Here is a 15693-nt window from a genome sequence, read left to right on the forward strand (position 1 = left end):
TTCTCTAATGACATATATTGTTGGGCATCTTTTCATATGCTAATTTTCCATTTGTATATTTTTGGTGAGATATCTATCCAGGTGTTTTGCCCATTTTTAAAAGTTGGCTTGATTGCTTTCTCATTGTTGACTTTCGTGAGTTCTTGGTACATTGTGAATACTAGCCCTTGATCAAATATGTATTTTGCAGAGATTTTCTTCCAGTCTGTAATTTGTCTTCTCATTCTCTTGATGGAACATCTTTTGTGTGTTTATTGGCCGTTGCATTTTTCCCCCCTAAAAACTGACTTTAGGTTCTGGCCCATTTGTCAGATGGTTTGTCTTTTCTTTAATGATGTAAATTAGTTGATTTTACTCTTAAAAGCTTAAGCTGTATCAGATTTATCTATCCCTCCATCATTTGAAAGACTTCACCTGTGAACTCATCCATTTCGTTTTGTTTTAGGGAAAGTGAACATTTCGTTTTGTCTATTCTGTGCTAAGCTCCTTGCCTCTAATCCCTGAGAAGTCAACATTTGGACCCTGCTGCAGAGAAAGAAGAGAAAAGCCTTTTGTTTAAGAAGTCCTCATTTAATTTTCATGTCCTCTTTTTTCTAGGTCACTGGATATATTCATGTCAAGATTCATCATATGAATATATTTATCTTGATGTGTTCATTCACAATTTCTAGGTCAGGTAGTAAATGCCTAGGTAGTAAATAAATAATTCCAGCTTTCATAGTGCTGCCAAAGATTAAGGTGTTCTCTCCCAAAAAGGCAAAGGTAGACTTTTAACAGTACCAAGACTGTCAAATTGTCTCTTTATTTTTTTATTTTTTTTGAGACGGAGTTTCGCTCACTCTTGTAGCCCAGGCTGGAGTGCAATGGCGTGATCTTGGCTCACCGTAACCTCCGCCTCCCGAGTTCAAGCGATTCTCTTGCCTCAGCCTCCCGAGTAGCTGGGATTACAGGCATGTGCCACCACACCCGGCAAATTTTGTATTTTTAGTAGAGATGGAGTTTCTCCTTGTTGGTCAGGCTGGCCTCGAACTCTTGACCTCAGGTGATCTGCCTGCCTCGGCCTCCCAAAGTGCTGGGATTACAAGCATGAGCCACTGCGCCCGGCCCTAAATTGTCTCTTTATGTCAGCAAAGAGTGACATTGATATTTCCTGTGACAGAAGTCCATTATCTTTCTGGAGCCATGAACCCTGTTTATCTGATGAGTGCCTTGGATCCATTCCTAGCAACATGTGCAAATGTGTCCATGAAACACCAGGGCTTCATAGATGTCCTGACCCCAATTTCAGAACGTGGCTCTTACAAACGTAGAAAGGATTTCCACTTTCCATTAGGATTTCCATTTCCACTTTCCATAAATTTTTTCTAATGTCATTTCTACAGAAAATGCAACTTGAAGAGAAGGTTTAGAACCAACTATTGGGGATCACAGAATGCAATTTGGCGTTTTGCTTCTTAGAGTCCAGAGAGGAAGGATGTAAACCACCCACCCCTACACTATGGCAGCTGAACCATAGCTGGTGGGAAAGGTGTTTCAGAAAACAGCATCTCCAGACTTGAGACCCCAGAATGCCTCGTTAGTGTGAGCTCTGGACCTCTTCCCCTCAAACTGAACAGATTCCTTAATGTTGGGCTAGGATAGAATCTAAACTTCCAAAATGCCTCTTTGAGAGGTTAGAGATTGTGAGTAGGGCCTGGGTAAATTATCTAGAGAGAGGATGCCGAATCCCTTCCCTTTCTTTCTGTTCTAGAAGGGCAAGTCCACCTGATGCCTTGCCCAAAAAGCAAATGTACAAATGTCCCCACTGCTGATCAAACCTGAAATTAGTCTGATCAAAACCTGAAGGGACTTTTGCAGGAGACACATTTATGAATAAGCTGCCACTATATTCTGGGTTAAATTTGCTTACAAGAAATAAAGGGCTTGATCAGAAATCATGGCTGTGGTGTGTGCACATTTCAGCTTACTCCTTCTGGAAAACCCTGCATCATGTTCTGGGCCTGCCCATAATTGGTCCTTACAAAGTACCCTATATTGTCCACCTCCAGAGGCATGGAATAGTGCTCTGTCATTGCCTGTTTTCTTGTCTGTCTCCCCGCTACACACTTGCCCGTATCTTAGGCAGGTGGCTTGATGAGCATGGGGATTTGTCTTGTTTGGTTTTACATGCCTAATGGTTAGCCCCAAGGAGCTTACTGACAAATATTTGCTAAGTACATAAATGACATTGAAGCCACAGACTACATAAAGATGCCCAGAATAACTGTTCTGAGCAGACCTCCATGGTTGAGGGGCAGAGTGTTGCATGGACTGGAGAGGTGGAAGCAGAAGGGCTGAGGAAGTGGAAGCAGGTTCTGGGAAAAGAAGATTAGAGGCAAGAGGCTTTGAGCATCAGAAAACAATTTGCCAGATTAGCAGCGAGAAAAAATGTGATGTGGATTCTCAGCTAGAATAAATTATACATTATGTTGATATCTAACCATCAACTTCTATCACCCTTGGAAACTCCTTTTCTATTCCACCCTTGACTTTTGAGAATGGAGACAAAGTTTAAAAGTTAACAATAGTCAGAAGATCTTGTAAAATAATCCCTTAAAAAGGTCATTCTAAAACTCTCTAGTAAATGTCTGGGCAGCATTGATCCTTTGCATGTAAATAAATCATGTATGTAATTCTAGCTCAAGCACTCAAGATTACTTTTATTGTGTTTTATCTGTATCATTTAATCTATAGCTCCTACAAATCAAAATGCTTTCTTAAATTCTCCTCTAAGAAAAGGCTAGCAGACATTCATGAAGGGAATAAATAAAAATAGAATATTGTACTGTATAACTTCTTCAGACGTCTTGCTTCCCTAGCATAACTAGAATTACTTCAGTTAAAAACAGATTTTCAGAATATTAGGGACTAAGTCTCAAAATTTTTGTCTCATCATAGTATTGTTAATGAGGTTTCCTTTTAGTGCTGGTTAGCTAAGTATTGGTGATATGCTGCAAAAATAAATTCTGGATGTAATAGTAAGGCAACAGGAAAACAATTCACAAAAGGCTGCTATGGCTATTATAAAATCCAAGTCAAAAAATAAATGCCATGTCACTTTCCCAAAATACCATGGGGCCAAGTTTCCAAAATCAGAACTGGAAATGAGGCAAGTTTAAGAACATGGCTATAGTGCCATGAACCTGGTGATATCATGAAAGCCAGAATTCCAACTAAATCCTTAGAAAACCCCATTTTCTTACGAGTTGAGGAAAATGACTCTGAAATTTCCCCAAGTCCCTCTTTGTGCAGAGACAGTTCTTTACATAGCATAATGAATAGAAAACTACAATTAAGAGAAAATAGCATCTTGGGCAGTCCTGTGGTTCTGAGGTCTGTGTGAGGCTGCCTGCTCTCCCGGGATCTCAGGGGGCGGGTCCATCTCACTGGGGCATTGCAGTCCATCCCAATTAAACAGAGAACAAACTCTCTCCTTCTCCATTAGTTTTTGGATACTCCTTTTTGACACGTTTCAAGGGTAAAATTGAGACTTCATCTGGACACACTGGATGAAGGGGATCCTTTGGCAACTTTGGGGACCTTCACCCCAATATTGAAGATACATGGTGATTGATGTTTATTGGAACCTGGTCTTGCCATTTAATCTCTGCCAAGCACAAGGGCTCAAGATCATTTATTATAAAGTTGAGGTGTCTTCCAAATTAATTGGCTTATGTCTAACAATTCTAGGTAGCTGGTCCCATCAGTTGGCAACCTGTGGATTCCTTTTGCTACTAACTTGGTTGAAGTATTTTCCCGGACATTTTATAACCTATAGCAGCTGGTCCATAGTTGCTTTATTGTGATTTGAAATATTTTTTTGAAATATCTACTTTTAAAATCCCCAAGAAAAATGCTACTATAGCCAAAGGTAATGACCTAGAATTTGGGGAAGGAAGGGTATTCATCAATTATTTGTCCACTGCAGGAGACTCAGACTGATGTGGAGGAGGAAAATCTTGGCCCTATTTTAGGGTGCTAATTTAGCCTATATTGGTGTGGAAATGTCCTATTGAGTTGTCTTTTTTTTAAGAGGATAGTGTCAACTCTTACCTCTGCTCAGGGGGTCTGACAAAGTAAATGAATCTGTAAACATGAACTAGTGAAAAAATAGTTTAAATTTGTTCTTTGTTCTTTTTTTTTTTTTTTTTGTGAGACAGTCTTGCTCTGTCGACCAGGCTGGAGTGCAGTGGTGTGATCTCGGCTCACTGCAACCTCTGCCTCCCAGGTTCAAGTGATTCTTGTGCCTCAGCCTCCCAAGTAGCTAGGATTGCAGACATGCACCACCATGCCGGCTAATATTATTTTATTTTATTTTTTTTTATAGAGATGGGGTTTTGCCATGTTGGCCAGACTTGTCTTGAACTCCTGGCCACATGTGATACACTCACCTTGGCCTCCCAAAGTGCTAGGATTACAGGCGTAAGCCACTGCACCCAGCCGTTCTTTGTTCTTTGGCAAATAACTTTACTTTGAATGTTATGCTGTTCAGTTATTATCAAAAGCTTGGTTGCAGAGGCACTAGATTAACATGAAGGAAAAAGGAGAGGACCTTCCTATGTTTACTTCCAACTTCTCATTGAAAGAGCCAGAAGATACAGAATATGAAGTAAATAAATAAACAATAGCAATCTGAGGTAAGAATAAGAATAATCCAGTGTAACATAATCCTGATGGGTTTTCCTCACATTTTAATGCTGATAAAGACAACATAAGAAATACATCTTCGACTACACATGACCCAGCCTCTACATCTAGAGAAGTCTCTACTCCAGAGTAGATGGCCCCACATGGGGTGGGAATGTCATGTCCTCAGCCTGCCCTGCATGCTGGTGGCCTTTCCCGATTGCTTGGACTCTGCCAGAGTCATTCCTCAGCTACCTATTTTCTATCTGGAGGCCGCAGTCCCAGGCCTCAGCGTGGGTGGGGAGGAGGCCCACTGCACTGCCAGGTGAACGCTCTGCAGGGAGGGTCTCATAAACCAGGTGTGGGAGCAGTATGCTCGGGACTTGAAAGACTCTCACTTACCTGGCTCACACCAACAGCTTCAGACTGCATCAGAGTCTCCGGCACTGCAGGAGAACCGGCAGGCAAAGGGAGGGCCCCCACTCCCTCCAGCAGCCCCTACAGATGATGCCGGCTGGGTGCCTGAGAGTGGGAAGAGGAGGATGTGAAAACTCACTGTCAGGTCTAGACCCAGCAGGGCAGCCTGGTTATTTTCAGTGGACTGTGTGTTGGGCTAAGGACAGTTTACCCACCCTGTCTTTGGCAAACTGTCGTGATGGGCTGATTTCTGTTTTTTGATGTATAATCAGAGAAAGAAAAATATATCATGGGGCTTATTTAAGAAGACTGTAATGGTAATGCACAAGGGGGAGTTAGCAAGGGCCAGAATATGGAGAGGAAGAGCTTGCTTTGACAGTGATTTTCTACAGAAAATAAAAGAAAGACATAAAACGTGATAGGTGCTACTAATAAGACACAAAAAGTATGAAAAACAGGAGGATATATAGGGACAATAAGTCCCATATTCTTTAAACCTAAGACAACTAGGTCTCCTTCCCTGCCAGGCCTGAGCCATTTCTCACCCCGTGCCTTTGTACAGGCCATCCCTTCTGCTGGCCTTGCCTGTCTGTCTTCAAGGCACGGCCAAGGCCCACTCATGGCGCCTGCCTCAGGCCACGCCCCCTCCTCCCGCAGCCAGCACAGCTGCTGCAGGTGCCTGGTCACAGCTTTCTCTATACATCAGCACAGCAGGCTTCACGCTCCAGTACTGGAGTATTTATATAGTATTATAATTTATAATGGAGTAACTGTGAGTTCTCAGTGACAGGGCTTATATTTCATTTATCTCTATAAGCACATCCATCATAGTTTCTGATATACAATAAATGAGAGCCCCAGAAAGACAAGAGTAGAAGACAACCTCTTTTTAAACAAGGACCTCAACAGTTGCCCATGGGACAAAGACAAAGATGAGAGGGAACAAGACAATGAGAAAAAGAATTGATGCATCGTGAGACCATACAATGCTCAGAAAATTAAAGCGCTGATTACACCAAAGGAGCATGTGACAGCTTGTTCCTCCTTTTCAAAGAATGGTAGGTTTAGCATATTGTCACAGACCAACTCAGTGACTTTGGGGACATGATATAATGGCAATACACAGCAACTCTTCATAAGAGATGAATGCAGCAGCAGCAATCCTCAACCTAGAAGTTGACACTCCAAGTTTATTAACAAATTGATAGAGGGAAAGCTCACAGCATTTCCCCTTAGAAACTGTGTGCTCAAGTCCCCAGACCAGACTGCAAAGGTTTATTTAACCCGGAAAGTTGCTAGATTATACCCAAACTGAGCTGGGTTGCAAATAGTATAAGCGAAATGTGGTTCTGCTCCATCACCATATAGCCAAATGATTACTTAACCAGAAGGGTAGTTCCTGCCTCTCTCCACAGATGTACTGGGCATCAACTAGAATAATGCGTGATAAACAGCTTTGAGAAGTGTGCCACACTATCAAACAAAGGGGGCTCCTCCTAGTGTGGCTCCTATGAAACCTAATTGCCCATGAAAATACAGTCCTGTGGGATAGTGTGTACTGCCTTCTGCCCTGGGACTCCAGGGACTCATTTTCACCATGACAATAGGAGCCCAGGATTTCTCTCTTTGTCCCTGGTGGCAGAGGGGCTATGCGATCGAGCTCTCACATGCTTGGGGACTAGAAGTTGTCTGCAGGATGTACATTCAAGTGTCAACCCAAGTGTCTACTGATTTGTGTGACAAAATCATTAAGGAGATAAAAATCAGGGTGACAGCAATATGTCAAAATATTTCAAGATGCCAGAGTTTGAAGTATGAGCAGCAGCAGCTCATGTGGAATGACAAAGATGAGGTCAGGGCAGTAGCAATCAGGCACCTGCTGAACCTTATGTCAACAGTGTGATGGAAGCATCTCATTTCCTCTTCTGAGGTACAAGCCTTTGTTTCTGGTGATGGCAGCCCTTGGGGAGCATATGCTTGTTGAAAATTCATCCTGCCCTAAGGATACATCATACTTTAGAGGCCATTTTCTGGGCAGTTGGCCTCTTGCTTAATTTGAAGCCTACATTGCACAACACTGTGATGATGTGTCACATTTTGCACTGGTCTGAGCAGCAGGTGAACATCTGGAGTCTCCAGCAGGCTGAGTTCAGAGAAGTCAAATGCTCTAGGGAGCTTTATTTAAATAAGAAAAAGTGCTTCAGGTAAGAATTTGAATTCCAGGGCTGGCCAACACACCCACAGTATCATTCCAGAGCAGAAGAAGGTGAGGAACTCCTCTCCCCTACGAGCCTTGAGCCAACAGGCCAGTCCCATCAGTGGGCACAGCCCATTCCTGCTGAGGGATCCTTGTGTCTGCCTCATTCAGTGAACTGCTGTGCGTTGGCAAGAGGCCAGGCCTGCAGTGGAAGGGTTTTCCCTAATTGGCTTCACTCCACTTCCTGCCTCCTTCCTTCTCTGCCTGTTGTGTGCTCAGAGCCTTCCTGCTCTGTCTCCCTAGCTACTGGTTCACTTTTTCTTTTCTGCCTCGATTTAGCTGTCTCTAAGCTACCTTGATTTAGTTGTCACTCCACCCTCAATGATTGGCTAACAGGTGTCAGGACATGTCTGGTTTTAAGGGGTACCCTCTTTTGAGGGATGCCCAAACGGGCCTGGAAGAGAGGTTCTGGCACTCTGAGGACACTTCCCTAGATTCTCACACTTAAATTGCTGTCCGAGTCAGACAGGAATCACGTTCCAATGTGCATGGCCAGTGACGGAAAAACAGCGAAGCCGTCAAAAGCACATGTGCCTCTCCGTCTCTTCCCACTGCGCTTCCCGCTATGAGTTCCGGGATGGGAAACCCAGTTCAGTGACCAGTCCTGCCGAGGATGGAGGCAGCCAGGCTTTGGGCCTCGGGCCTGCTTACCTTACTGCTTACTACCAAGGCCTCAATCAGCTCATCTTCAGGATGCTGCAGAACTGATTTGCAAAGCAGCAAAATGGAATATTTTTTGGAGTCAAAGTCCTTTCTGAATCATTCATATTTCATGTCAAATACTTTCTCTCTCTTTTTTTTTTGAGACGGAGTTTCACTCTTGTTGCCCAGGCTGGAGTGCAGTGGTGCGATCTCTGCTCACTGCACCTGGGTTCAAGTGATTCTTCTGCCTTAGTTTCCCAAGTAGCTGGGATTGCAGGAGCTTGCCACCCTGCCTGGCTAATTTTGTATTTTTAGTAGAGACAGGGTTTCACCATGTTGGCCAGGCTGGTCTTAAACTCCTGACCTCAAGTGATCTGCCTGCCTGGGGACTCCCAAAGTGTTGGGATTACAGGCCTGAGCCACTGTGCCTGGCCTGTTTTTTTTTTTTAATGTTAAAAAAAAAAAAAGAGAGAGTCTTTTTTATTTCCACTAGCATGACAAAGTCCTCCACTGGTTTCTGTCCAGCCTCCCCAGTTGGTCATTTAAAATTTACGTGAAAAGAAAAAGGAATGCCATTTCTCAGTGCATTTCAGCCTAATCAGATGCATTAAGAACTAAGTGAGAAGCACTACAAAGATTAAAACTGGATTGTAACTTAGGAAAGATGGCATCTATTACCATAGGCCTGAGCAAAGCCACACAGCAGGGAACAAAAGAAGTGACTTAAATCCTGGATCTGCAACGAGTTCTGTGACCTGAGATAGATTATTTAGGCTCCTTGGCCACTGTCCTCATTTATACACAGAGAAGGGTGAGAGATTCTGGTCTTTCCAGGCCTATCATGTTATAATTCTATGACTAAAAACAACCTGAGGCAATAAATCCTACTCCATTAATTTATTTACAAGACTAAAAGAAATAAAAACATAAGAAAATATAAATATTTAAAACCAAACAATTAAAAAATGTGATCCAAAGAAAAGGCTTCTTCACTGTGATTGCACATGTCTCTATTAGAAACATTTGGCCATCTAAGGAAAATAAAGAAGCTTGGCTCCTCCCTAACACACAAGTGTAGCATGAGCTTTAATAAGGTCGACTATGGATCTCATTCCTCTTGACTATTTTGAGGTGTCTCTCCATTTACTCATAATCAATCTATCAGTATATCTCCATATGTGTGTATGTACACGTACACACACACACACACACACACACACACGCACAAGAACAAAATAGGAAAGTGAAGAAAGACCAGAGTTAGGTCTAACCAAAGACGGAGAAATGAGACTTACAGGAGCTGCTGAGTTTTTGACCGTGACACTGGGGGTGGTTGCTCGCAGGGCCCCACTCACTCCATGGTAGTATTTGAAGCAGATCTTCGTTTCAGCTGAAAGACAAACAAAAAACGAGACTGAGAAGTAGGGTGTAACCCAGGGAGAGACAGCTATGGCCACAGAGGACATCTCTAAGAACTGCAACATAATTCCCCCACGAGCAAGCCAGGCCACACTCGACAATGATGCTCCTCATGTGGCCTCAAGGACAGGTCTGACTTCTTAAAACTGTGACATGAAAAACTGTTTTGGCCTTAACATTTTTGTATCCAAGTTAAGTCCATTATTTAGACTTCTCAGCATCCATCCTACCCCATTAGAGGTCATTGATTTAAAACCCTTAGTTCTAAGATGTGAGGTGGGTGGATGCCTATCACCTGTCTGTTTCTTCTGTAATGTCCTATTATTTAATTCATTGTGATTAATATCTTGGTAATTTGCAGAAAGACTTTGAGAAGTTATTGAAGTACATAGGAGAGAGGCATATTTTCTAAACTCCTGTACCCATCAATGATAACCTCTTTGCATCACAATTTGTTTCCTTCAAAGTTCTATAGATGTAGCTGGCAGTGGTAGCACGCATCTGTAGTTCCCAGCTACTTGGGAGGCTGAGGCGGGAGGATCGCTTGAGCTCAGGACTTTAAGGCTGCAGAGAGTTATAATCACATCAGTGCACTCCAGCCTGGGTAATAAGGTGAGACTCCATTTAAAAAAAAAAAAAAAAAAAGAAAGTTCTATAAATGGTTAAGCAGAATGTAAAGAGTTTAGGGGAATCACACCGGGTTTGAATTTCAGCTCTATTATTTACAATCTGTGAGACAATGAATAAGTCCCTGTACCTCCTGTTAAAATAGGACTTCATAAGACGTTGGTTAAGCAAATAAAAGTGCTTCGATTCAATTAAGTGCTCAGTAAATGTTAGTGATTGTGATGATGTGATGACTAAATGACAATAACATGAGTCCTTTTCCTTCTGGCATTTAGTTCCCTAGAGGACAAGATCTGTAGCCAACATGAGTTTAGATCATTTGAAGGTGACTTGCTTTCCCCAATTCACTGTTTATAGGATTTGTTTTCTTAAAATTTAAAAAAATTACCAGACTATGTCTTGGTCCCTTATATTTTGTTTGAAACAATATGAGAAATCTCCAATTTGAGATATTTTCTCTCAAATATGGAAATTTGCCTTCAATTATCATATTAAAAATAATGTCTACAATTTTCTTAGCATGCATTTGAAATGTGCTCAGAATGGAAAATATGAAAAATGAAGATAAGTACAAATGAAATAACAATCTTCTGAGATTTTTGCATAATTGAGACTATAAACTATAGAATAATACATTTTGCTTTTTTAAAAAATTGACATTATGAAATAAGCATGGCCAACTATCATTTAAAACTCCTCAAATAACATTACTTATTATATAGAACAACTGAATAGATTTACACATTGCAAATATTTCCTATATTTGGAAATTCAGACTTTTCTCTGAAAATCAATTACTTTTTACAAATTATTTTTTAAGTTCAAATTTTCTCCCTAGGACAATGGAGCAAAAATCGCTAGATACCTACCCGACATCCATTCTACCTTTCCTCCTTAATAACAGAATCTCAGTTTTATTTTGAGTGATAACGTCCAGCTAAAGTACTACATTTTGCAGCCTCCCTGGCAGAATAACACCTATGCAGTTTACCATTGTTATTTTAGGATCTCTGTTATATGTAGCTAAACATAAACCTAACTGATATGTAAAGGTTTCCTCAATGCTGTAGATACGAATATTGCAGTAGTCTTCTTTAGGTTAAAAGATATGGGCCGGGCACGGTGGCTCACACCTGTAATCCCAACACTTTGGGAGGCCGAGGTGGGTGGATCATTTGTGGTCAGGAGTTTGAGACCAGCCTGGCCAACATGGTGAAACCTCATCTCTACTAAAAATACAAAAATTAGCTGGGCGTGGTGGTGCACTCCTGCAATCCCAGCTACTTCGGAAGGCTGAAGCAGGAGAATTGCTGGAACCCGGGAGGTGGAGGTGGCAGTGAGCCAAGATCACGCCATTGCACTCCAGCCTGGGCAACAGAGCAAGACTCAGTCTCAAAAAAAAAAAAAAAAAAAAAAGAATATATTTTAAGGATCCTCCCTTCCTGGGGCCAAATTGCTTTCCAAATAACACTTTACACTTCTATCAGGAAATGTGACTCTGACCATCTCATAGAACGCTTGTTAGCACTGAGCATCATCACTTAAAAATAGGCTTAAAATAGAATCCGATTATTATTTTTGTTTCATTTATTTGATTATTAGTAGGGTTAAACTTTTTCATTAAATTTTAATCAGCTATTTAAATTTTTTTGAAGCCATTTAATTGCAGTTGCTCAGGTTTTCCATTACCTGGGTGATGCCTGGATGCTAACCAGTCCCTCTGTTAGTGGATGTGTTCTTACTTCAGATATACCTGTACTTTGAGTTTCCTTCCTGAGTCACTTTCTCTATAGTTCTTTCACATGTCTGTTGATTGTCTTTTCAAGCTCTTGGTGGACAATCTTATAACCCAGTTCTGTACTTATTCTCCAAGACACCTCAAAGTTGTCCCCATGTTAGGTCTACACACTCAGATCCAATACTGTGTTGGCCTGAGAGGCAAGTTTCCCATAAGTCAGGGATCAGGGAAGGGCTCTGAATAAAGCAGTGAGCCATCTATCTAGTTAATCACAATGACTTAGTGTTGCCTAGTGCGTGAGTTACTCTGCCTGTAGGTGTAGGTGGGATCAGCATGGAGGGGCCAAATGGCCTCACCTTCAGCTCAGTTGGGTGGAAAGGAATTTTAGGTACCAGGAATCCCAAACGGGCACTACTAGATTTCCATTTAAAGAAAAAATTATTTCAATGCCTTTGAGCAAAAAGGTCAGGGAAATTACATACAATCTTGCATTGAACTCTATTGCTAGATGAAAAGATCAGTGCATATTTTGAGCCAAGAATTCATGGAACACTTCAAACTCTGTACTCTTCTTTGTTTCTTCCATTTTTAGTTTTTTTATTGATACATAATAGATGTACATATTTTCAGGATACATGTGATGATTGAATACATTCATATAATTTGTAAAGATCAAATGAATGTAATTGGGATACACATCATCTTAATTGTCTTTTTTTGCACTAGAGACATTTGAATTATTCTCTTCTAACCATTTGGAAACATATGATAGATTATTATAAATTACAGTCACTCTATTGATCTCTCAAACACTAGATTTTATTTCTTCTATCAAACTGTATATTTGTACCCATTAATCAATCTCTATTCATCTTCTTCCTTCTACCTTTCTTGGTCTCTGGTAACCACCAATCTACTCTCAATCTCCATGAGACCTACTTTGTTAGCTCCCACATATGAATGAAAACATGCAATATTTATCTTTCTGTGCTTGGCTTATTTCACTTAACATAATGACCTCCAGTTCCATCCATGTTACTGCAAATGACAGAATTCCATTCTTTTTTATGACTGAATACTATTACATACCACATTTTCTTTATCCACTCATCTATTAATGGGTACTTAGGTTGATTCCATATTTTGACTGTTGTGATCAGTACTGCAATAAACATGGGAGTGCAGGTATCTCTTCGATACATTGATTTCCTTTCTTTTGGCTATATACCCTGTAATGGAATTGCTGGGTCATATGGTAGTTCTATTTTTAATTTTTTGAGGAATCTGTTAGTTTTTCATAGTGGCTGTACTAATTTACATTCCCACCAGCAGTGTACGAGGGTTCCCCTTTTTCTGTGTTCTCACCAGCATTTGTTGCTCCCTGTCCTGTTTTAATTGGGGTGAATGATAACTCATTGTGGTTTTGATTTGCATTTCCCTGATGATTACTGATGTTGAGCATTTTTTTCATGCATCTGTTGGACATTTGTCTGTCTTCTTTTAAGAAATGTCTATTCACATCTTTTAAAAGATGCTACTTAAAAATCAGATTGTTTTTTGCTGTTGAGTTGTTTACTATACCACATACATTTTGGTATGCTATATTTCTATTTGATTTGTTTCAAAAAATTTTAAAGCTTTTTTCTTAATTTCTCCATTAGTTGTTCAGGAGCATGTAGCTTAATTTCCATGTGTTTGTGTAGTTTCTGCGGTTTCCCTTGTTAATGATTTTGTTTTATTCCTTTTGTTGTCAGAGAAGATACTTGATATGATTTCTACTTTTTTGAATTTGTTGACACTTATTTTGTGGCTTAATATATGGTCTATTCTGAAGAAGGTTCCATGTGTTGATAAAAAAAATGTGTATTCTGCAGCAGCTGAGTGAAATGTTCTATAGATGTCAGTTAGGCCATGTGGTCAGTGTGTAGTTTATTTACATTTCCTTGCTGGAATGATATGGCCATTATGGAGAGTGGGGTATTGAAGTCCCCTATTATGATCATATTGTAGTGTATCTCTCATTTTAGATCTATTGATGTTTGCTTTACATATTTGGGAGCTCTGGTGTTGGGTGCATAGATATTTATAATTTTCATAGCCGCTTGCTGAATTGACCCCTTTATCATTATATAGTGACCTTCTTTATCTCTTTTTACAGTCTTTGATTTGTAGTCTATTTTATCTGATGTAAGCATAGCTACTCTTGCCCTTTATGGTTTCTAGTTGCATGGAATATCTCTTTCCACCTCAATACTTTCAGTCTATATGTGTCTTTATAACTGAAGTGGGTTTCTTATAGGCAGCATATAGTTGGGTCTTGTTTCTTTATTAACTCAGCCACTCTATCCCTTGTAATTAGAGAATTGAGCATATTTATATTTGTTATTATTATTGATAAGTAAGGACTGACTACTGCCATTTTGTTGCTTGTTTTCTGTTTTTTATTTCATTTTATTTATTTTTTTAACGGAGTCTTGCTCTGTTGCCAGGCTAGAATGCAGTGGCGCAATCTTGACTCACTGCAACCTCCGCCTCCTGTGTTCAACTGATTCTCCTGCCTCAGCCTCCCGAGTAGCTGGGACTACAGGTGTGCGCCACCACACCCAGCTAATTTTTGTATTTTTAGTAGAGACAGGGTTTCACCATGTTGGCCAGGATGGTCTCGATATCTTGACCTCATGATCTGCCTGCCTCAGCCTCCCAAAGTGCTGGGTTTCAGGTGTGAGCTACTGTGCCTGGCCTCTGGTTGGTTTTTAACTGCTCTCTTCCTTTTTTCCATATTTCCTATCTTCCTTTGTGGTTAAGTTATTTTCTCTGGTAGTATGTTTTTTTGCTTTTTATTTTTAGTGAATCTATTATAGGTTTTGCATTTTGGTTGCCATGAGGCTTACAAAAAAATCTTATAGATGTAACAAGTTATTTTAAGGAGATGACAACTTATCTTAGATCACAAGGAATAGAAACAAAGAACAAATTTTAAAAAAAGCCTCTACAATTTAACTCCATCCTCCCAACATTTGGATTTTATGTTGTCTCAATTTACATATTTTTATATTACTTATCTCTTAACAGGTTGCTAAAGGTATTACTGTTTTTGATCAATTTATCTTTTGGGCTTCCTACTAGAGATATGAGTAGATTGCACACCACAATTACAGTATTAGAGTATCCTGGGTTTGTCTGCGTACTTAATTTTACTAGTGGATTTTATATCTTCAAACGTTTCCTTTTTACTCATTAGTGTTTTTTGTTTTTGTTTTTCAGATTAAATAACTCTCTTTAGCATTTCTTGTATGATAGGTCTGGTGGCAGTGAATTCTTTTAGCCTTTGTTTCTCTGGGAAATAATTTATCTCTTTTCTGTATTTGAAGGATAACTTTGCGGGATACAGAATTCCTGGGAGGCAGTTTTTTTTTTTCCTTTCAGCACTTGGAAAATGTCATCTCACTCCCTCTTGGTCTCCATGGTTTCCATTAAGAAGTCTGCTGCCTGATGAACTGGAGTTCCTTTATATGTTCTTTGCTTTTATTCTCTTGCTGCTTTTAAGATGCCATCTTTGTCCTTGACCTTTGAAAGTTTGATTATTATATGCTGTGGGATAGCCTTATTTGAGTTGAATCTGTTTGGTGTTCTCTGATCTTTCTGTATCTGGATGGATATATACCTCTTTCTCAAGTCTTGGGAAGTGTTCTGTTATTATTTCTTTGAATAAATTTTCTCCTTGCTGTTGCTCAATTCCTTTTGAACACCAATAATTCTTAGATTTGGTCTTTTGAGGTAATTTTCTATGTCTTGTAGGTGATCTTTGTTCCTTTTTATTGTTTTTTCTTTTTTCTCCTCTGTGTATTTTCAAATAGCCTCTCTTTGAGCTCACTGATTATTTTCTCTGTTTGATTCAGTCTGCTGTTGAGAACGTGTAATAAATTTT

At 40.1% G+C, this 15693-nt stretch overlaps 1 protein-coding gene across 7 annotated transcripts in view; it reads right to left on the reverse strand.

Annotated features, from left to right (window-relative positions):
* Positions 1 to 15693, reverse strand: part of HECW1 (HECT, C2 and WW domain containing E3 ubiquitin protein ligase 1) — a 449170-nt gene that overhangs the window by 192882 nt on the left and 240595 nt on the right. For all 7 annotated transcript variants that reach the window (XM_031013201.3, XM_063708510.1, XM_063708508.1 and 4 more), the window contains one exon: positions 9277 to 9371. In XM_031013201.3, the coding sequence (XP_030869061.1) occupies positions 9277 to 9371 (95 nt within the window). The remainder of the gene's footprint in view (positions 1 to 9276; positions 9372 to 15693) is intronic.

This window comes from Gorilla gorilla, chromosome 6 (assembly GCF_029281585.2).
Source record: "Gorilla gorilla gorilla isolate KB3781 chromosome 6, NHGRI_mGorGor1-v2.1_pri, whole genome shotgun sequence".
NCBI lineage: Eukaryota > Metazoa > Chordata > Mammalia > Primates > Hominidae > Gorilla > Gorilla gorilla.